We start from the raw sequence: 23,600 nt of genomic DNA, 5'->3' as shown, positions 1-23,600 counted from the left end.
TTAGAATTCAACGTAAAGGAGGCTAATTTTACAGTATGGTAATCAAATTTAGCTAAGTACAATTTCATGTCTAAAACAGTTCTTTAATAATAAATTTTAAGAACTTACAGTATTCACATAAAAATATACCAAATGTGTTATCTAATAGCAATTTAATTCCCTTTGAATAACATCAAGACTGTAATATAAAACACTAAGGAGACACAAACTGAGTCCAGAATTTGTAAATTTTTATATGACCATGTTAGTCTTTATTGAACTTCTTAGGTGCACCACTCCCACTCAAGCTGGAAAAGCTCATTCCTTTAGTTGATCTGCTTGTTAATTAGTGATAGAGATTTTTAAAATTTCACAGTAATGTCTTAAATACTCCAAATCAGACTGTACTAAAAGTCTCTCCAGTTGTACCTTATAATTTGTGGAATTTAAGTTCAAAATAAAACTTTACTCTCTAACATAAGAATTTTTTGTAATGTAAAAATATTTTAAGTTTGTATCAACATAACTGTTCAGCATTTATTCTTGCAAGGGCAACCCTAACCTTTCAAAATGTTTAATTACAAGAGAACAGTGCAAGTTTTCCAAATCAATGAATAACTTAAATTTGGTGCCACCCAGTGTTTAACTTCAGCATTACCACTACCAAATACAGAATAGCAGTTCAAACATACATAATTTTTAAAATTTATTCTCTCTCCACTATGGCGAGTTTATCTGTGAAAGAGAGGAAATTTAATATCAAAACCAGTATAAAAGTAACATGCACCTAAACTTAAAAAGCATATCCAGGCATTATGAACTTTAATGACCCTTTGCTATTATCAAAATCTTACAAGTTGACTTCAAGTTTAAGGGATAATAGGAAATGACACTGCACTGGCAGGTAAACACTAACCTGAACTGGCTATTTAATCAAAATACATAATTCATAATTCAGCAATTTTTTTTATTTGAGAACACAGCTTTACTGAAATTTAGTGGCAAAAACAGATGAAGCAAACATGGGAGCTCATAGTAAGTATATTTACACTCAGATGTAAAAGTCTAATTGGTAGAGAGACAAAAATAGCTGTAATATTTCATTTGCAAGTCCAACATTATCTGTTTCTTAAAGAAATATAAATACTTAAACACTGGGCAATAGGTAGGTTTCCTGTAACTACAACTGTTATGCAGTTTCAGTCTTCTTAAGGATAGGGACTTGAAACAAAATAATTCTTGAGGTGGAAAGTTGGAATGTATACCTCCCAGTTCTGTTTAGATCTGTAAGTAAAAGAGGGATATAATTACATTACCATGACAATCTTAACTCAAATTCAGATAATCAGTATTACATAAAGTAATCAAATGCACAACTGATTTGATTTTTGGCCCCCTGTACTACTTTTACCATTTTACTCTTATATCTATGACCTAGTAGGACATGTGCAATTCTCTCCCATTGAGATCAATGATACAGAAATCATTAACTTCACTTGGTTTGTAGTTTAAGATAAGCTTCCATTTCTACATCTGAAAAAGAATTACTATCTACATGGTTTGGCAAGTTCAACAATGTTAATTTTTAGGGATCCAAAAGTGCAGCATAAAAGGTACTCATCTCATAACTCAAATGCAAGGAAATGGATTTGTATCCACCTGGATGTACACTGGAATACCTCTGGATAAACTACTGAGCAACTAGCAGGCTGCACAGCTTTAAGATTAGAAGTTTCAAGGTTTTAGCACACATTCCTAAAACCACCATGTGAATAGCTGAATGCTTCCCAGTACAATACTTACATCATCAATATCTTCATCATCATCTCCAATATCATCAAACTGGATTTCATCATCGTCACCAGGTCCAAATGTGTCAGTTTCATTAATTTTAGCTAAATAAGAGAATTATATTAAACACACAGTAGAAATTCCAGTGGATTTTTTCCCTTGTTCCCAAAGCCCTCTGATTTGTCCTTGAGAAATTCTCACCATGCTCTGGAAGTTCTCCATATGCCTTCAGACTTCTGGCTTCATCTGCATTGTATTTTAGAATAACATCAGCCTTGTTATCCTAAAAGAAATTAAAGTATTTATAAGTAACATTCAAAAAGAGCTTCTTCTTAAAGCATTGCCACTTTAACACTCATAAGTACTGTCATATTTTGAAAAAGCAGTTATCTGGCACTTCATTGTGATATGTGCTTTCACTGGCTAGAGTTACTATGTATATATCTTGACTATAAAATACCACACTAAGTAAAAGCACTGTCTGTTGCAACCAATTAACATGGTTGGTGGTGGAAAGCACCATATGGCAACCCCGTAGGGGTTTCAAGACATGAGAAGAACAGAGGTGGTTTGCCATTGCCTGCCTCTATACAGCAACTCTGGGATTCCTTGGTGGTCTCCCAATCCAAGTACTAACCAGGACCAACCCTGATTAGCTTCTGAGATCTGATGACACTAAACTAGCCTGGTCCAACCAGGTCAGGGTTATGCTTCTAAAAACCTGAATACTGATCGTTTTCGTACTACAATTTGTATTATTAAAAGACCTAGTATTATGTGGTGGCTAAGAGACATAGTTGTGTACAGTTCAAATCTTACTTCCTACAAAGTCACTAGGTGGTGTGATTCCCCCATCTGCTACAATAATGATGAAAAAAATACATCTAGTGTACATGGTGGTAGTAACAACTATGATAATTTAGGTACAGCATTTTGAACCCTCAAAGGTTATGTTAATACCAAGTAATCTCACTGTGTTAAATTCTGATAAGACTCCCATTTTAAAATTACAGTGTAATCCTAAACAGAGTTGCTCTAGGATAAGCTCACTGAAATCAAGCATGGTTATTTTTCCTTCCTTCCCCAGCCTCAGCCCGTCACAAATACCATGAGCAATGTGGCCAAGGGATGGGCCTGTGCTACTGGATCTATCTTCTCAGTCATCCTACAGACCTCTCCTATTTGTCCCTCCCCTTCTGCCCATACCAACGCCTGCCTGGCATGAAGTTGAAGGCTCTCTCACCAGTGAACAAAAAGCTGGGGGGGGGTGGGGGGTGAGGGAGCCAACATGGGTTGCTGATAGAAAGGCTTTAATACAGGACTCTCCTCATATTTTCCTACTCCACAGCCATTTACTGAAGCCAGTTCTACCTTTTCCTATATGCAGGCAGTGGATCTGGTTTCTAGCAAGCAAGATCTTGGCCAATATTACTAGCATCAGAACAAAGTTTGAGTCCAGCGGCACCTTTAAGACCAACAAAGTTTTATTCAAAGTAAGCTTTTTGCACACAAAAGCTTACAGCTGAATAAAACTTTGTTGGTCTTAAAGGTGCCGCTGGACTCAAACTTTGTTCTGCTGCTTTGGACCAACACGGCTACCCCGCCTGAATTACTAGCATCATTCAGTGAAAGCCACATCGCCTGACAAAAGAATTCTAAAAGATCTTATAGTCTTTTTTCTTCAACTATTGTCTTCAACTATAGTTTTTCTTCAACTATTTAATGACTTGCTTTGAATGGCAAAGTATGGGTAATTTGGGCTTTAAACACGACTCCACACAATTAGCTAATCTACTTCTTTTCTCCCCAAGACATCCTTTGAAATGGGGAATATATAAAATGTATTTATACCAAGGCGCAAGGTTATTTGAGACTTCTCATAGTTATACTTTCTCTATAAAAGAGATACTTTGCTTACGTTAAAATATTACTAACTCACATCAGTGTTTTAGAACTGAATTCACTGTTATATAAACCAAACAAAGCAAAGAATATTTACCTGGTAGTCTCTTAAACCCACCAATATGATATCTGACGTATTTATCCAAACCTAAAAAATAAAGCAAGTAACTGAATAATTTTTACAAGACCTTGCTCCTTTAATTAAAAATATATAAATCGAATAAATCAATAAATGACATTAAGAAAAGCACAAAATTTTGCAGAAAGTTGTGACATTGTTTTATGTGTTGGTCAATGACCGTGAATAAAACTTATCTGCAGAAAGTTAACAAAATGCACTAAATTTATTTCTGACCACTTCCCCTGCCTCCAGTATGTCTCAGTAATGACCTGCTGAAATTATCTGTAAGGTTGATTACAGTTAACAAAAGTTTCATTTTCAGGAATACAACTATGCTAGACTGGGTAGTTGCAACTGAGGTCAACTCTCAGCTGTTGAACTAGAGCATGAGGTAACACTATCTTTCAAGCTACTGAATATTCAGCAGGGGTGTCAAACACAAGGCCTGGGGTCCAGAACCGGCCCTTCAAGGGCTCTTACCCAGCCCATGAGCCACTGGTGTGATAGAGGGAACAGGAGGCTGCTCGGGGAGGGGGCGAGTGGGTGGAACCACTCAGATTGTAGCTTTAGCACAGCACAACCACCTCATCTGTAGAATTCAAGCAGAACCCTTTCGCTTATGTGGCAGCTTCACCGGTAAACTGGTAAGTTGGAAGCCACCACAGCCAGCACAAGGTTCCAAGGTGAGGTCGCACAGCTCTCCACTCAACCTGTAGCTCTAGGGGTGCTGTCCTACATAGCTGTGGAGATCAGCATTTGCTTGTGTGTGTGTGTGGGGGTATAGATGATTCTCTACTACGGCCTGCTGACAGCCAGCACCACTGCTGTATTCAAACCCCCCCCCCCCCATGTGGCAGCTGTACTTTGGACCATGAGGGGAATTCATTGGCAGTTTCTTCCACACACTGGGGTCCTAGTCCTGCCACAAGCACAGAACTCAGTGGCCAGGCCTCCCCCCATAGAACATCCAGCAGCCTTTAGCCATAGGGAGCTGCTGCTGCTTCATGAGGAGCTGGTGATTAACTGGTCACTGGGTGGCCTGGAGCCTCTACCACACACGTAGCCTTGTGTATGCAGTGCCTGTTTACCCATCGGATGATCCAGTGGTCTTCAGCCTGGGGGAGCAACTGCTGCATGGGGGTGGCACAACTTGCCAACGATCTCTAGCTTGAAGCTCCAGTATCGCCCCACCATGGATGGTCTGGTGGCTTTGGCTGGAGGTGGCTGCTGCCACACAGGCATCTCCAGCTTATCACACATTGTGTGGTCTGGATCCTGCCGTGACTGTGGCCTCACTCCTGGGCTACCAGCCCCCCCCCCCCGCTTCTGCAGCCAGGAAGGTTAGTTCAACTTGTCTTCCCAGTCCCCTTCCATGGTGGCTCGGGGGCAGGGGGGAGCTCACAACACTTTGTATTTTTACCAGTTTGGTGTAGTGGTTAAGTGCGCGGACTCTAATCTGGGAGAACCGGGTTTGAGTCCCCACTCCTCCACTTGCACCTGCTGATGTGACCTTGGGTCAGTCACAAGTTCTGGCACAGCTGTCCTTGAAAAAGAGCAGCTTATGTCAGAGTTCTCTCAGCTCCACCCACCTCACAGGGTGTCTGTTGTGGGGAGGGGAAGGGAAAGGCGTTTGTAAGCTGCTCCAAGTGAAGGGCGGGGTATAAATCCAATCTCTTCTTCTTCTTCTACCCTGGAGCCTGGGCTCACAGCATTCGTGGTAGGAGTGGGCTGGGGATGGGGTTTGCCCCCCTCCAAGCAGCACAGGCTCTCTGTTGGGGAAAATAGGAGTGCAGGACTCCTAAAGTCACCCAGCTCCATAAGGGAGGGGGATGAAACTGGCAGAGACCCTGTAGTTTCAAAGGGGGGGGGAGAGAACTGTTCCAAAGTAACTCTTCTTTATTGAAGTACAAAACCATAGTGCAAAAAATGTTCAAGCAAGTAGCAATTTCAGTATTGCTCATAATAGAAGACATAAAAACCCAATACTTATAAATAAAGATTGCACTTATATCTTATTTTGGAGTACACATTTCGGCCACTGGTCAAGACCTAACAAGGGAGGTGTTGGCAGTGGGCCCTGAACAGTGGCAGATACTGACATTATATGGAAGAGAAATTCAGAGTAGCCATCTATTAAAAAATGATGAAACCCAAATCCTTCCCCTTGCTGACAAAATAAGCTCTGCTCAGAGTTAACTCATAATCTTCTAGGTTAGAAACAAGGAAGGATTCTGGAGCTGCATACTGATATTTAAATGGTTTTGATTTCCAGATTGAACTCAGAAATGTAAACAGTTCTTTTAGAACAGAGTGCGTTGTCAGAAGAGAGATCATTGTGAGGTCTGAGAGAGGCATATGACAACAGCTAAACATGCAAAGCCTTGTGGGAGAGAGAACCACACAGAAATGCCCCAGGCTTACTTCTATTTCTGCCACACTCTGGAGAGTCTGCCCATGCAGGTTTACTTCTGCATCCCCCCCCCCCCCCCCCCGCCAGCCCATGAAGCCTTGCAGTGAGGAGACACCAACTCTGAACTTAGCAGCTGTTGTCATTTAAAAAGTCTGTATCTCCGGTATCTGGCATTACATTTAATGGCACACATGGCTTGGCCTGACAAAGTGACATTTATGTCAGATCTGACACTCATAACAAATAAGTTCAACACCTCTGGCTTAGAGCTTAACTCATGAAGTGGATCTTGGGTTGGGATCTAGAGTCAAAGAGGAACCATTTCCCTCTCTTTCCTGGTGAGAACTATTCCAGGAATAGTGAATCGCTTTGCAGAAATGATGAGAGTGAGAGCAAACAGAGCATTAGGGAACTTCAAGATCTTAGCAGCAGCCACACTAACAGCTGTGAACCACTACAGAAATAGCAAACAGAAAGCACTAATTAAGCTACAAGGGACAGCAATGGAGACAAAGAGTGGTCAAAAGGAAGTGGAAAAGGTAAAACAAAGGGGAAAAATAAAACAAAAAGGGCAAGGATCATGGAAGCCCAAGAAGAAGTAGATTATCAGAGTCAAAGCCATGTACGTGTCAAGGAAAATGTGAAATAATCTCTTGATTTGATCAAATGGAAAGAGTTTTTTTAGCCTTATAAGTGTAGTTACAATATACTGGAAGGACTATTAAGGAGTAATGGAAAGAAGAGGTGTGCTTAAAAACAGAGGATAGCAGCCAGACAGAAATTGACTGTGCATCAGAAAGGGGGGGGGGGGGGGTGATAAATGAGATGGAGGCAAGTCAGCTAATTAAGGTAATCAATCCTGGACTGAAGGTGGAGAGAAGGAGAGTCAATCTGAAATGGAAGGGAAAGGACCAAGGAAGGGCACATGGAAATTCACAGCAGATCTTGTCAACATTTATGGAAGAAGCTGGCATAATCTTGAGCACAGAATGAAACATTTACGAGCAAGTTAAAGACAGAAAAGATCACAGAAGTTCTAACTTGCAAATCAATAATGGAAGCTTCAGTATAGTATAAGAAAATCATGAGCAAAGTTCAAGTAAGAGAATGTAAATTTATAATAAAAGTTAGTAGAGCTTTTAGACTCAGCAGTCCTGGAGGGAGACAGCAGATAACAGAAAACAGGGCTGCACTTACCTGTTCGTCATTGAGTGGTCTTCTGTGCAGGCACACATAGTACTGAGCAGGCCAACCACAGAGAATAAGACTCTAAAGCTTTCCAGAAGATGTGAGGCGTTTGGAGCACTCTCCCTGCCCTCCACCTTGAGCCAGCATTTTCCACCCAAACGAGCATGTGATGGAAGTGGGAAGAGCATTCCTCCCTCAGTTATCCTTTCACCGCTGTGGAAGAAGACAGGCCCTCTGAATGAGCAGCCCACAGCAGGGAAAGGAGGGAGATATGTATGCCTGCACAGAAGACCAGTTGATGAACAACACGTACAAATAAGTGCAACTCTGTTTTCACCATTGTGGTTTCTATGCAGTCCCACATGGGAGAGCAGCAAGCTCACTTATCGAGAAGGTGGGTGCGGGCTGGTCAGTAAAAAAGTGACTGCAGCACTGCTCTTCCCACAGCTGCCTCATTCCTCGAAGCTGCATCAAGGGAGTACTATCTCACGGACATGAACGGAGTCAGAAGGTAGCAGCCCTGCAGATGTTGTTCAGAGAATCTTCACAGTGAAAAGCAGGCAACGATGCCTGGGCCGTGGTGGAATGAGCTCTCAGTGGTAGAGGGCATGTTACATCAGCCAAATATGCCAGTTTCACTGCCAGCACTATCCACCTGGACAGGATTTGAGAAGATGCTGTCCTGCCTTTGTTAGGGCCAGCAATGCAGATAAACAAGTCCTGGTCTTTCTAAAACTTTTTGTGCATTGTGCATTACGTTTGTTCTGCTGCTGGAACTGGTGCTGGAAAGAACACTGGTAGGACTATGTCTTGCAAGATGTGAAACTCGGAAACTACCTTCCGTAGAAAGCTAAGACGGGAACAGAGGATCGCTCTGTCCTTATGAAACTTGGTGAACAGGGAAACACAGCACAGACTGCGCTCCCACTCTGCATGCACAAGTGATGCCACCAGGAAGGCAGTCTTGCAGGATAAGAGAGAGAAATCACACTTGGCTAAGGGTTTGAATGGTCTGTGTGCATTAGTTCAGATAATACTAATGACTGGCTCCACTGGGAAAGTGGAGGATAACTGGTAGTTCTAGATTGAGCAAATCTTTTTGAATGGGGCTTGGAAAACACTGTGAAACTGTCCACGTAAAAGGCCAACATGGCTGCCAAGTGTATCTTTAACGAACAAAATGACATCACTATCCTTGAGGAACAGTAAATACCCAAAAATATGTGACAGGGAACATATGTCAGGCTGGACTGCATTGGTGGTTGCCCAGTCAGTGAATCTTTGCCATCTGGTTGAGTAGGATGCACATGTGGATAGTTTTGGGGGCCAAAAGGAGGACCTGAGGAATTAATTTGTCCTGGATTATTGTGCTTTACGCCTGGAAAAAACAGGACAGCCTGTCCAAAAAGTCCGGAGCCTGGTCTAATTAGAATAGGGACCCTATTCGGCTCGTCCTGAGGGGACTGTGGAGTTTGTTTTCCCCTCTGTTTGCCATGCTGCCTGTTTGACTGATTGTGGCCCTGTTCACACAGAGAAGTTGCCACACTGAAGACATGGATGATAGGCGGATTTTCCGGGTGCGATCACACCGCAACATCTGGGAAGCGTAGGGCACCCGTGGCTTGTTGCCGAAGATGCGGAGTAAAAAACCACCACATACGATGTACTAGTTTCTGGAAAACGTGGGGCAAGGGCGGGTGTCTGATCGCATTTCCGCTGGAAACCCGAGGCATCCGACACCCGCCCATGTCCTGTTGCAAACCGGATGTTGTTGTTTTTTAAGTCTCCACGGTGAGACAAAAAAATCCCGTTTGCCATGGAAGTGGCGCAGTGCAATTGCCGGTGTGATCGCGCCGTGCCGCTTCTTTGCTGCGTTGCAGACTAGCCTTGTGATCAGCACCTAACGGCCTAACCACGGGACCTCGATGGGACGTCTAATTGGGCTGCCGCACGTTACTTTGTTCCGGGGTAAACAGCCACGCTTCCCCCCCACATTTTCCGGCCCGTGTGACCAGGGCCTGTGTAAGACAAAGAGTGGACAGTACTGCCAATGCTGTGGCTGAACACGCTGGTACCTATAAAGTTCCTGGTAAAGGTACAGATAGGAAAGCCTGAGAAAAATACCTGTTTATAAGAGGAGCACAACTTGGAAGTTATTGCTAAAGTTTTGGCCATCTGCTTGTTTTTACACTGCATTTGTTTGCTTACTGAAAAGTCCCTTCCCTTTGAAAGGTAAGTTTGCCGCCCTGGGCCGCTTGGGTAGGGCGGGATATAAATCCCAAGTAAATAATTTTTTTTTAAAAAAGCTCTCAATTTTTGCCCTGGTGTCCATAGGGAGTGCCAATGGCCACAACCTTCTTAACACTACTCCAAACTAGAGATGTGAAGGCCCAGAAAAAACCGGAAAAATTCGGGGAAAAACTTTTTTTCTGTTTTTTTCCTGAAGCCTTTTTGTTTTTTTCTGAAAAATTGGAAAAATTGAAAAAAAGAAAAGGGAAAAAAAATTGATTATGGAACGTTTTATTTTAACATGAGGAATAAAATATTTTAAGACAAGGTGTTCAAATATTTTTCAAATCATTTCTTTTATATATATACACACACACACACGGTATCAGATTGATCTAATTTCTGTGCACTGAGGACAAGCAAGTCCTAGGTTACAAACTGAACTCTCCAATGCAAGAACAAGATGCATTTCTTCCTTTAGGAGGTGCGATTGTCAGAAGAAAATAAAAAAGTTTCAGTTTTGTTCTTGCATGTGGGTGGGTATTCTGTTTGTAATAATTGTTTGGATACACTATATTTTTAATATGCTAGTTGTGATAATTTCATGCCAAGTAAAAATATCCATAGTCATATTTTATGTTCCTAAAGTTCCTAAAAAAGATGACTTTCAATCTAGAAAAGACAAAAGAAATGCTAATGTAGCATTTTTTCCAATTTTTCCGAAAATTTCCGTTTCCCCTCGAAAAAAAGGATTTTTTCCGAGCTTCAAAATTTCCGGAAATTTTACATTCAAATGCTGTTTGCTGAATTTAAGTCCTTCTGCATGCAGAACCTTAGCCAGAGTCCTTTTGTCTTCTGGCAGTAGGGCAATATAATGGGATAACCTTTCCCATAAAAACATCTGGTACTGAATTCACCACTCTAAAGCCCAAAGTTCCCGAGGAATAAACTTTATGGCCCAAGGTGTCAAGCTTACGGCCCTCTTTGTCCATAGGCAACGAATGGGAACCTGGCCTCTGCCTGGATGTTAGAACTTCCAACACCAGTGAATTAGCTTGAGGGTGCTGAAAAAGGAACTCTCATCTTCCTTGATTTTGTATAAGTTCTCATGCTTTTCTGCAGATGCTGGACGCAATGCCAGTTTTGCCCAACTATTGTTAGCTATGTCCAGGGCTCCCTGAAGCATTGGGAACACAATGGGACCTGAGTTGGATCCATACAACATCTTCAAGATTGGCCCAATGGTCTCAGATCTGATGAGAGACACTCTAACTCCAGAGCCTCAGAACTTCCATAGGAGACACTGGGAATGGATTGCTGACAGCATCCTCTGGTGAAGGCATCAAGGTGCATTCTGATTTCACCTCAGACCCTTGGCCCAAACCCTCTTTCAGCTCCAAAAGAGGAAGCCTGCTTGGTGCATGGCTCCTAAGTTGTCACTGCAACATCAAAGGGGCTGGATGCCTATCAGAACTGATGGTTGAAGGCATCATGGGGAACTGACCCAGATAAGGTGGCTGATGGCCCCACTGAGGCATATACATTGGACTGTATGGTGGGCAGCAAGGAAAAGGACTGAAGAATGTGATGATGAAATACCCTTCAACTGCTGACCTGGAGGTGCAAGTGGCGGAGGCACCTCAAAGCCACTATCACCTGAAGTGAAAGGTAAATCTGTCTGCCCCAAATATGGAGTTCTCAGGTGGGACAGTTGCTTGGCTCTGATCCTCAACGGTGATTGAAGCTACTGCGGTGACCAGAAGCTCCAAGAGTGTGGAGACAATCTTTTCAGCATCAAGATAAGATGAGGTCTTGGCAGGAAGCGAAGCCTCTTGACATTCAGGTGATGGTGTTCGAGGATGCCAAGGTGACAGACAGTGCCAAGGAGAAGATGCAAGGAGGAGTTTTGTCTTTTCCTTTGACTTCTTGGGTGGTGGCTCTGCCGCACCTGGAGTCAAAGCCTGTTTTATCAGTCAATCCCACCGGGGGAGGCTGAAGGAACAGATATGACTGATGGTGTATGAGCCCTTTTCTCTGGGCTGCTTCTCACATTCAGCTGGAGGGGTGCCAGAGCTTTCTCCCATGATGCAGCTTTTAGTCCAGCAGCCCTTTCATGGTGCACTTTGCGGTAAACAGGCAGCAAGAGTCACAAACTATGGTGTTGTGCCACTCCTTGAGCTCAGCAGATGGATGTCACTGCTCACCATTCTGGGCCATTTTGGTCCCACATTCTCTACATTTCCTAAAAAGTGCCATGATTGAAAAAATTTACTAGAGAATCTTCCGAAGACAATCCTGAGGTGAGGGAAAGCTTCAGACAAGCATCCTCTCTCCATGGCAGCAAAGAGAGAACTGAGGGAGGAATGCTCTTCCTGCCTCAGTCACATGCCCGTTTGGGCAGGAAAGACCACTTCGAGATGAAAGGGGAGAGCTAAACACTTTGAATCTTCTGGAAAGCTTTAGTCTTATTCTCTGCGGCTGGCCAGCACAATACCATGTGGAACTGTGCAGAAGACACAGTGACTAAATAATAGTGTTAGCAAGGTTTGTGTGCTCAAAAAAGTGAGGACTAGAACAAGAATGTCTGTTAAGCACCAATGCCAATCCCATCCCCTAGCAATGCCAACAAGCCAGGACACTACCGGTCATTTCACTGACACACCAAGTAGATTGTCAGTGGAAACCACCAACTATATAGCCCACATGTAAACAACTTTTAAGTTCATTCGTGAATGGCTTGAGCTCTGACTTAAAGAGATACAGACTCTCCAGATTTACAAAGCAACAGAACATAGATATTATGTACCTGCAGGAAACACATAAAACGAAGAGAGATAATAAACCGTTGCTTAAAGACCCAGTGTGGGTGGTGCTGGCTGAAGCTAGAAGTGAATTTAAGGCGAGAGGAGTGGCAATATTAGTACATAAGAAGTACGATATTAAGATAAAAGAAATAATAGCAAATGAGGAGGGAAGATATCTGTTTGTTAAATGTTTACTAGTAAATATATATGCCCCTAATAAAGGACAAAAAAGATTCTTAATTAAACATTTTTTAAAAAATACAGACATTTGCAGGAGGAGAAGTATTAATAGCAGGGGATTGTAATATGGATGTTACTAAAAATAATGTGATATGGTGGAAAAAATGGGGCCTAATAGAAGCATATGAAGCTTTGGGATTGATGCCACAACCGACATATTTTTCAAACAGACATAAAACAGCTTCACGTTTAGACTTTATAATACTTAAAGAATTTGGTAAATGGGAGCCAAAAATGTAGTTACACACCCAATATGGATTTCAGACCATGCCCCCGTTAGCATAGAAATAGAGGTCAACTGGGACAGAGTAAAAAAAACATGGAGATACAATAATATGATCATATCTAAGGGAAAGGATAAACAATATATGGAAAACCAGATAAAACTATACTTTCAGGAGAACAGAGGAACAGTAACTACAGATATGCTTTGGGATGCAGCCAAAGCTGTAATCAGGGGACAGTGTATAATGAAAGAGAAAGAATTTTTAAAAAGATGGTACTCTGTAAGAAATGATAAGATACAAGAACTTGAGAACTTACAAAAACAGCAATTACAGAAATTTTGTCATAATAGAAAGATTAACTACAGAATTGAAGAAACAATTAGATTCATTAGACTCTAGGGCACTATGGAAAAAATAAGTCACGGTAAGAGATGAATTCCAGAGGAATTCAATAAATTCAGTCGAAAGATTAGCAAACTATTTAAAGAGTAAAAGAGATAAGCAAAGAGTAAGAACCATTAGAGTTAACAGGAATATAACACAGAATCCAGGAGAGATCAAGGAAGCCTTTATGGATTTCTATAAGACCCTATACAAAAAAAAGAATACGGTGGAATTTGAGGAATTAATAGAAACTAAACTTACAGAAACAGAAAAGGAAGGGCTTGAAGGGGAAATAACAATGCAAGAAATAGAACAAGTAATAAACGGTTTAAAAACAGGTAAATCACCGGGTATGTACGGATTTACAGCAGAATTCCATAAGGAAATGAGAGAAATTCTAGTACCGGAACTATGTACAATCTTTAATACTATACTAAAGGGAGGAAAAGCACGTAACACTTGGAGGACAGCAGAAATAACAATATTATTAAAACCACAGAGGGACCCTCAGGAAGTGGGTTCCTATAGGCCAATAAGCCTATTAAATCAAGATTATAAAATCTTTGCTAAAATAATGGCAAATAGACTCGAAAATATTATTCCCAAAGTAATAAAAGATGATCAGTATGGTTTTGTTAAAAACAGAAGTATAGCCCACCCGAATAGAAAAATATTAAATGTATTAAGTCACTGCCATTTGGGGAAAATAGGTTTGCTTAAACTAGATGTATATAAAGCATTTGATATATTATCTCATGAATTCTTGTGGAATATAATGTCGAAATATGGCATTGGTCAGGGATTTATAAAAACCATACAGGAAATATAGAGAGAAGGCTCAGCGGCAGTTTGAATAAACGGTGAACACAGTGCACAATTTCCAATTACAAGGGGAGTAAGAGAAGGATGCCCACTTTCACCTGTTTTGTTCATAATGGCGATTGAACAATTAGTGGAAAGAATTAGAAATTCAGGAAGGATAGAAGGTTGTAAAATAGGCAAAGAAGAGATGAAGATTAATCTGTTTGCAGATGATATAATAACAATAATGTCCAACCAAAAGGAAGGAATTAAAGAGACAAAGGTGATACTAGAGGATTTTGAAACAATGTCAGGTTTAAAAATTAATATGATGAAATCAGAAGTATTATACCATAATGTGAATCGAGAGGAAAAGAAAGAAATCAATATATTAACCAAAATAGGATTGGGAGTCAAGAGATTTAGATATTTAGGAATAGAAATACATCAGAATATTAATAAGATTGTAGAGAAAAACTATAATAATGTTTGGAGAAAAATAACAAGAGACAGGAAAAGGTGGAAAAGAGAGTTCTTAAATATAACATCCAGAATTAGGAGTGTAAAAATGTTCTGGATACCTAAATTAACATATTTATTTCAAGTACTACCATTAGAGGTTACCAAACAAAAACTGGAGGAATGGAATGCAACAATAAGGGAATGGATATTTGGTAGTACAAAGACCAGAATCTTAAAAAAATAATAATTTATAGTCATAATTCAGAACTAGGGTGGGGTGTACCAGACATAGTAAGTTATTATGAAGCCTTCCAGTTGAAAACACTTTTAGAAATAGAGGAAGATGAGAATCAGAAATGGGTCAAATTTGAAAATGAAGCAAATAAAGGAATAGGGAAATGTGGTATATTAACAAATAAAGTGGAAAGAGAAGATAAATTAGAGATGGGTCCTAGGAGAAATACATTAAGAATCTGGAAGAAATGGCAACCAAAGTGGTTAAAAGGTATATCAAGATGGGCACCATTAGAAACTTTAGAAAAGGATAGTATAGACCACAGATGGTGGAAACTGTTAAAAAAAATTGAGAAGAATAAAAGATACGTGTAATGGAGGAACTCTGAAGTCACTCCAAACATTAGAAGGGGAGACAGGAGTACAATATTGGTTAAAAATAGGTGGTTTATACAAGAAAGTCAAGAAGCTAATGGAGGATAGGAATATAGAGGAACCAATAGAAGAGATATATAAAAGAATGAAACAAAATAAAAGAGGGTTAGCAGGTCCAATATATAAGAAAATGATCTCAGATAAAAAACAAAGAATTACTCAGTTACAAAGAAGATGGGAGACAAACGCAAATAACAAAGCAAAAAGCTATAAAACTTATGAACGGAATTACAAAAATTAAAATATACAAGTTTAAAGAACTAGAATTAAAAAATTTTACCAAATGGTATAGAACCCCAGCCACGCAGGCAAATATGTTTCCAGGACTGAGCCCTAACTGTTGGCACTGTAAAAAAATGTAAAAGGGTGGTATTCACATATGTGGTGGGAATGCCCAGAAGTTAAAATTTTGTGGAGAAATATTGTAGGAAAAATGAATAGACTATTTGCAGTAAATATAAACATAGATGTTGAATTAATGTAATAAGTACAATAGGATTTGAGAAAATAGAGAGAAAGCACCAAGAATTACTGAAAGCAATGGTTCTAGCAGGTAAAGCGGTTATAGTGGCAGGTAGGAAAGATGTAAATAAATGGACAGAGAGAAACTGGCTTAACAATTTGTTTGAAATTATTTAATCAGATATAATCTCCATAATTAACTAAGACATGCCGTCGGAAGACAGAAGACAGAACAGCGACAATCCAAGAGAAATGGACCATATACTGGAGATGGATGGAAGAAGAACAAAGAAACGACGTTCAGTGGAAGCTCCAAACATTATGCCCCTGGCTGAGAGAAAAGGACTAAAAACAACAGACTGGAGAGAAGGGGGGAGGATGGGGAAAAACTGTAAAAGCACAATGAAAGATGAAAATGTATAACCAGAACGATAATAACAATAACGGCCCCTGAACGGCCCCGACGACGAAAGTTGTCCCGAAGCGCCAGAGACAAATGCGGGCGCGGCGGAGCCTAATGGACAGAGCCGAGGCCAAAGCAGACATGGGCCGTGTGCCTGAACGGCCCTGCCAACGAAAGTCATCCCGAAGTGCCAGAGACCGCCTGGAGAAAGCCGAGCCAGAGCAACAACAAGCCGCAACACCCCCGCCCCTATATCATGTGGCCCTAGTTAGGGATCAAGTGTTCTTAGAACCCATTGTGTAAACCGCACAGAGACCCTCCGGGGTCAGAGCGGTATAGCAAGTCGAAATATAAATAAATAAATAAATAACAATAAAAAATATTTATACAAAAAACCCAAAAACGTTTAAGTTCATTGAGACAGCCAAACACAATCCATTCCAGCACCTCACCTAAGCTGTAAGAAATATACATAAACGACAGCACCTCTAAGATTTATATACCCATATACATGAATACATACTTGAACATACCTTTTTCCTCAACTTTCCTCTGATATGACATAACCTCTTTACACCATCAAAACATAATGCCTCCAGTCGTCCATTTCCCAACATCTTGATAACTTGGGCATACTCTGAAAGAAATTATGTACCAATTCAGTCAAGACAATTGTATACAAGAACCAAGAGACATATGTATCACTATAACTTACACTTTTCTCAAGTAAGGAGTAGTGAGCTATTAAAACCAGAGACTAACAATATTTGACTGCTGCTATGAATACCACAGACTTTGTTGTTGTTGTTGTTCAGTCGCACAGTCGAGTCCGACTCTTCGCGACCCCATGGACCAGATCACGCCAGCCCCTCCTGTCTTCCGCCGTCCTCTGAAGTTTGCTCAATTTCATGTTCGTTGCATCTATGACACTGTCTAACCATCTCATCCTTTGCCGTCCCCATCTTCTTTGACCTTCAATCTTTCCCAGCATCAGGGTCTTCTCCAGTGAGTGCTCCCTTCTCATTTGGTGGCCAAAGTATTTGAGCTTCAGTTTCATTATCTGGCCTTCCAGGGAACAGTCAGGGTTGATTTCTTTGAGGATTGACTGATTTGTTCTTCTTGCAGTCCAAGGGACTCTCAAGAGTCTCCTCCAGCACCATAGTTCAAAAGAATCTATTCTTCGGCGCTCGGCCTTCCTTATAGTCCAACTCTCACAGCCATACATGACTACTGGGAATACCATTGCTTTGACCATGCGGACTTTTGTTGGCAGGGTGATGTCTCTACTTTTTATCATGCTGTTTAGGTTCGCCATCACTTTCCTCCCAAGGAGCAGGCGTCTTTTAATTTCATGGCTGCTGTCACAGTCTGCGGTGATCTGGGATCCCAGGAACGTGAAGTCTGTCACTACTTCCACAGCTTCCCCTTCTATTTGCCAAGGAGTGATGGGGCCGGATGCCATGATCTTAGTTTTTTTGATGTTGAGCTTCAAGCCCACTTTTGCGCTCTCCTCTTTTACTCTGAGCAAGAGGCTCTTTAGATCCTTTTCACTTTCAGCCATTAGAGTGGTATCATCTGCATATCTGAGGTTGTTGATCTTTTCCCCAGCAATCTTAATTCCCGCTTGTGATTCATCCAGGCCAGCATTTCGCATGATGTACTCTGCATATATATTAAATAAGCAAGGTGACAGTATACATCCTTGTCGTACTCCTTTTCCTATGCTGAACCAATCAGTTGTTCCGTATCCGGTTCTAACTGTCGCTTCTTGGCCCTTATACAGGTTTCTCAAGAGACATGTGAGGTGGTCTGGTACTCCCATCTCTTTAAGGACCTGCCATAGTTTGTTGTGATCCACACAGTCAAAGGCTTTAGCATAGTCAATGAAGCAGAAGTAGATATTTTTCTGGTACTCTCTTGCTTTCTCCATAATCCAGCGAATGTTGGCAATATGATCTCTCGTTCCTCTACCTCTTCGAAACCCAGCTTGTACTTCTGGCAGTTCTCTATCCATGTACTGTTGAAGCCTAGCTTGTAGGATCTTGAGCATGACCTTGCTAGCGTGTGATATGAGTGCAATTGTGCGATAGTTTGAACATTCCTTGGCATTGCCCTTCTTTGGGATTGGAATGTATACTGATCTTTTCCAATCCTGTGGCCACTGTTGCGTTTTCCAAATTTGCTGGCAAATGGAGTGCAGAACTTTAACAGCATCATCTTCTAAGACTTTGAATAGCTCAGCTGGGATACCATCACCTCCACTAGCTTTGTTGTTAGTAATGCTTTCTAAGGCCCATTTAACTTCACATTCCAGGATGTCTGGCTCAAGGTCAGTGATTATACCGTCGTGTTTGTCAAGGACATTGAGGTCTTTCTTGTATAGTTCTTCTGTGTATTCTTGCCATCTTTTCCTAATCTCTTCTGCTTCTGTTAGGTCCCTACCGTTTTTGTCCTTTATCATGGCCAGCTTTGCATGGAACGCTCCCTTGATTTCTCCAATTTTCTTGAAGAGATCTCTAGTCCTTCCCATTCTATTGTTTTCCTCTATTACTTTGCATTGTTCATTCAGGAAGGCCTCCTTATCTCTCCTTGCTGTTCTCTGGAAATCTACATTCAGTTGGGTAAATCTTTCCTTTTCGCCTTTGCCTTTCGCTTTCCTTCTTCCCCTGCTACTTGTAAAGTCTCATCAGACAGCCTCTTTGCTTTCTTGCATTTCTTTTTCTTTGGGATGGTGGTGATTGCTGCTTCTTGTACAATGTCACGAATCTCCGTCCATAGTTCTTCAGGCACTCTATCAAATCTAGACCCTTGAATCTATTCTTCACCTCTACTGTATATTCATCAGGGATGCGATCTAGGTCAAACCTGAATGGCCTAGTGGTTTTCCCAATTTTCTTCAGTTTAAGTCTGAATTTTGCAATGAGTAGCTCATGATCTGAGCCACAGTCAGCCACAGTCAGCTCCAGGTCTTGTTTTTACTGACTGGATAGAGCTTCTCCATCTTTGACTGCAAATTATATAGTCAATCTGATTTCAGTGTTGCCCATCTGGTGATGTCGATGTGTAGAGTCACCTCTTAGGTTGTTGGAAAAGGGTGTTCGCTATGACCTGTGTGTTCTCTTGACAAAACTCTGTTAACTTTTGCCCTGCTTCATTTTGCTTTCCAAGGCCAAACTTTTCTGTTATTCCGGTTACCTTTTGACTTCCTACTTTAGCATTCCAGTCCCCTATGATGATGAGGACATCATTTATTGGTGTTAGTTCTATGCAGTGTTGTAGGTCTTCATAGACTACACAAAGCCAAAATTGAGGTTCTAGCATCACAGGACTCCTGGATCCACTAATCCACCTGCATAACCCTTGATTAGCAACCCAAAAATTATTCATGAACTTTACAGATTGCACTTAAAAAGAGAACAAAGGCTGCTGTAGAACTAAGAAGAGAATAGTAGGAAAACAAGGCTGAGTCTTAAAAACCAGCAGCCAATTTGTTCAGAAAGAGAGACCCTCGCTGGAGGGAAGTGTGTCTGTATTGCGAGTGAAGCCCTGCCACGGCTTGATTTTTTTACTATAGTCCGGCCCTCCAACGGTCTGAGGGACAGTGAACTGGCCCCCTGTTTAAAAAGTTTGAGGACCCCTGGACTACAGGGTTAAAGAATCAAGGCTCATGAAACTCAAAATGTTGAGTCTCATGAACCTTGATTCTTGAGCATACTTTCCAGGCTTCTAATTCTAAATTAATTGAGCGGTGGCTCAAGTGGTTGAGACGCTGAACAGCAGGCTGTGGAAGGTCGGTAGTTCAGCAGTTAGGGACCCGAGTGTGCCGCATGACGGAGTGAGCTCCCGTCTCTAATTCCAGCTCCTGCCAACCTAGCAGTTCGAAAGCAAGAAATTGCAAGTAGATAAATAGGTACCACTTCAGTGGGAAGGTAACAGCGTTCCGTGAGCCTTGGTGTTTAGTCATGCCGGCCACATGACCAAGGAAATGTCTTCGGACAGTGCTGGCTCTTCGGCTTTGAAATGGAGATGAGCGCCGCAACCCTAGAGTCGGATTCAACTGGCTTTCGAGCAAGGGAACCTTTACATTTTAAGAACAGGGAAACAGTTCATATTGAACTATGGGAAATTTATTTGTCAAAGTTTCCTTGATTCCAAGTGCAATTATAAACAGTTAATCCAATTTAAACATAAATAAGTCTACCTATAGATTACAAAAGCAGAAGGTATTGAAAACCAGAAGCATCTAATGCCTGGTGTACCTTATGCACAAAATGAAAGAACATATAATGGACTGTCTCACCTTGTCCATCTTCTTTGAACACCAGCTCTCTTTTTTCAGATTCATTCTCATTCTTGCCTCTTCTTCTGTTTTTACCTCCCTTACCTAAATTGAGACAATGACACATTTTGAAAACTGGTATGAAAATCAGTACTGAGAAAATTAGTGACATGGCTGCCAAAAATATGAAATAAAAACAGGTGTGGTTTTTCCAAATAGTGTAGGAATACTGTGATGGATAACACAGAACAGCAGACATTTCCAGATGCTGCTTGAATTAGAGAGACAGGGAATTCAAGAGTTAATATTTTCTGGAGCGAAGAGCTTAGATGATTGGCTACACTGCTCACTCTCTAATTGGCCAGCATCAGTTGAGAGAGAAAATAAAACAGCTGATCTGGAGAGACAAGTGGTCTTTCATAAATTGGTCTTTCGCTTTTTGGTCTTTCAAAATCCAACATCTGAATAAGTAGCCACAGGGTTTGGCTTCTGAGAGAAGATACATTTGGGAGTCAGTGTTTTCTGACAGGCCACAGTCAGAAAAGTACTTCTACAAAGAGAAGAAGAGAAGCCCCACTGTCTTAGAGATAGTAAAATTGCTCTGAGGGAGAACTTAAATTCTCAGTCAGAAAAGCTACAGAACCACCTTATACAGACAAAGGATACTGGAGAAGAATTTGGCAAAAGGTCTGGGTAGTTAGAGTGAACTCTCATACAAGCCAAATAGTAAAAGGAGTTATTGCTTCTTAGGGACAAGGAGAATAACTGCCAGTGAAAGCAGCTGGGAAGAGAACCCTGGTCTGTGACGAAGCGGAAAAGCTGAGACACCTCAGGAGTTAATGAAAAGCTGTATTATCTAAAGGAAAATCTGTAATATATAAAGGAAGAAATCTAGAAACGTCAATTATTATTATTATATTAGTATACTAGTGCTGAATTATACTAAACAAAGTACCTCTCAAAGAAATAGCCTTGAAACAAAACGATGAATACACTCTCTTGAATGTTCATCTCTGTATATATTAGAAAGTTTTTAACCTCAGCAGTCTCAAAACCTTGACTATTCCAATTATACATATATTCCCTGCATTTTTAATAAAATCTTTATTCTGCTTTTTAGTTAATTTGCCTCAAGCACCATTTCTCAAGGGTTTAAAAAGGAACCTGGACAGCTCCAGTATATTCAGTAGAGTTCCTGAGCTGACAATAAGCCTAGATATCTAAACATAGGGTGGCCATGACAAAGAGTATATACACACTACTGTAGGGCAACTCAGTCACTGAGGGGAACTAAAGATTTGGCAGGAAAAATCTGCCACAGTTGGGGAGATACAGGGATTCATCATAAATACATATAAAATTACCATCCAATCAACCATGTTCCTTAAGTCAATTAACATTGATTTAAGATTCTGAAGATGTTCTCCAGATGTTGCAGTAATAATACTGCTTACAGATATGTTGTAATATATCTGCAAATGCCCTACAGGAAAAATAGTAGTTGTATCCCCTAAATTAGGACTCAAAAATATTTATGCAATTTTCAATAAATATTTGAATTAATGATGTGTGATCAGCAAGGCAACAGTTGAGTTCACTGTCCAAAACACCTTTGTCTTGGAGTCTGACAAAGATCCAATCATTTTGCTAGTATATAATATTCTAGTGCCATAATTTGCATAGATTCACATCATGCACTGGAAAGTATTCACCTTCTGTCTATTCTAGGTGGTAAGAAAACACACCGTTCAAAAGTCACCAGTCTAACACTAAAATTCTTTAATTAGTTGTTTACTGTTACCCTTAGAGCTTCAGCCTAACCACACAAGATAATATACCACACAAGACAGTGACACAAGATAATATACATCTCAATACAAACATGCATGACTATCCCAAGTAAAAAAATTTTTTAACAAAACTGGTATAAAGAAGTACAACCAAGCAATCTCTCCACAGGGAACTGATTTTCCAGACAGCTGCTTGAAAAGAAGTATTTCCTTTCATAAACAGAAAATATACACAAACCAACAGTGTGAAAAAATCCAGTGACCAAATCCTAATAACAGACTGTTAGTAGGAGATTAACTACTAGCTGGAACAGAACCAAAAAGCACTCAAAACCCACAGAAATACAAGGCACAGGACACAAAATGCCCACAGAACCTTATGTTTGTGTTATACAGATTCAGATCATTAGACCATCGAGGTCAGGAACATCTTCCCCAGTCAGCAGCACCTTTCCTGAAGTTCAGGCAGAGAAAAGTCTTCCTGAACACCTAGTATCCGAGAGACTGTTCTCCCCCCCCTTTTTTTTTAAATCTGGAGGTGACAAGTGACTGAAACTAGGCCGTTCTACATACACCTGTACTACCTCATAATAACCAAACACAAAGGAAACGTCCGGAGTGGGGGAAGGTACTGAGGACAAAAAATGGTTTGAGAATAGTCACAGTCTGAACTCCGTACTAAGCCCCCACCCGACCGAGAAAGCCCCACTGAACAAGTAAGGGCAGCAAAGTGGGCCCGCTCAAGCAGATACATGTCTGCGGACAGCTGCTTCCACACCAGAGGAGGAAACCTGAAAGAACCCTAGGCCGAAAAAGGAGAACCCTCAATCTCCAGCAACCAAGCAACAAGGGACGGCGGCAGCTGCCCCCTTCATCCGTCACAGCTAGGGGGTACCGGGGGGGGGGTGGCGCCGCGCAGCATCGAGAAAAAAGGAAGGGGGAGACTGAAAGGGAGCTCGAGAGGCCTCACCTTTATTCTTCGGCATGACGGCAGCGAAGAAAGGAAGACGGTCTTTCTGGCGCTCCTGGCTGAGGTAAAAGGAGGAAGGGAAGAGAAACGCGCCGAGCAAACGTGACGGTGACGCGTTTCTCGCGACAGCACCCGCGCAAGGCTCCTCTGCGGCCTTTCCGAGCGGAGAGAGAGAGGGTGGGAAGAACGCTCCTCCTCCTCCTCGTCGTTCCCGGCATCCCCTTCCCTCGTGAAGTTCCGCCTGCCCCCCCCCGTGGAATCGCTTCAGCGTTCCCTTCTGGCCGGAGGATCACACGTCCGCGGGTTGTTGGTGCTTCCGCCTTCCATCGTTTTCCTTTTCTTGCTCGGCAGGCCTCCAGCGGCGGGGAAGAGTTTTGTGTGTTTAGCGGATACGAGCTGTGGCTTATATGCAGCCGCCCCCGTAGCAGGAGCAGCAGCAGCGTCTGAAAGGACTTGAGGGTTTTTAGGGGTCTTTCCTGTACATCGGCC

At 41.5% G+C, this 23,600-nt stretch overlaps 1 protein-coding gene across 1 annotated transcript; it reads right to left on the bottom strand.

The window, feature by feature from the left end:
* Positions 1 to 221: 221 nt before the first annotated feature.
* Positions 222 to 23,305, bottom strand: LOC107110538 (eukaryotic translation initiation factor 1A, Y-chromosomal). Its single transcript, XM_015411331.1, has 7 exons — positions 23,112 to 23,305; positions 20,373 to 20,456; positions 16,606 to 16,709; positions 3,770 to 3,820; positions 1,972 to 2,053; positions 1,783 to 1,874; positions 222 to 1,263 (listed from the first exon to the last, which is right to left on the bottom strand). The coding sequence occupies exons 1-7, from the start codon at positions 23,125 to 23,127 to the stop codon at positions 1,258 to 1,260; spliced, it is 435 nt and encodes a 144-aa protein (XP_015266817.1). The 5' UTR covers positions 23,128 to 23,305; the 3' UTR covers positions 222 to 1,257.
* Positions 23,306 to 23,600: the final 295 nt, after the last annotated feature.

This window comes from Gekko japonicus, unplaced genomic scaffold (assembly GCF_001447785.1).
Source record: "Gekko japonicus isolate JY-2015 unplaced genomic scaffold, Gekko_japonicus_V1.1 scaffold2326, whole genome shotgun sequence".
Lineage (NCBI taxonomy): Eukaryota > Metazoa > Chordata > Lepidosauria > Squamata > Gekkonidae > Gekko > Gekko japonicus.
This window is presented reverse-complemented; position numbering and strand designations above follow the sequence as displayed.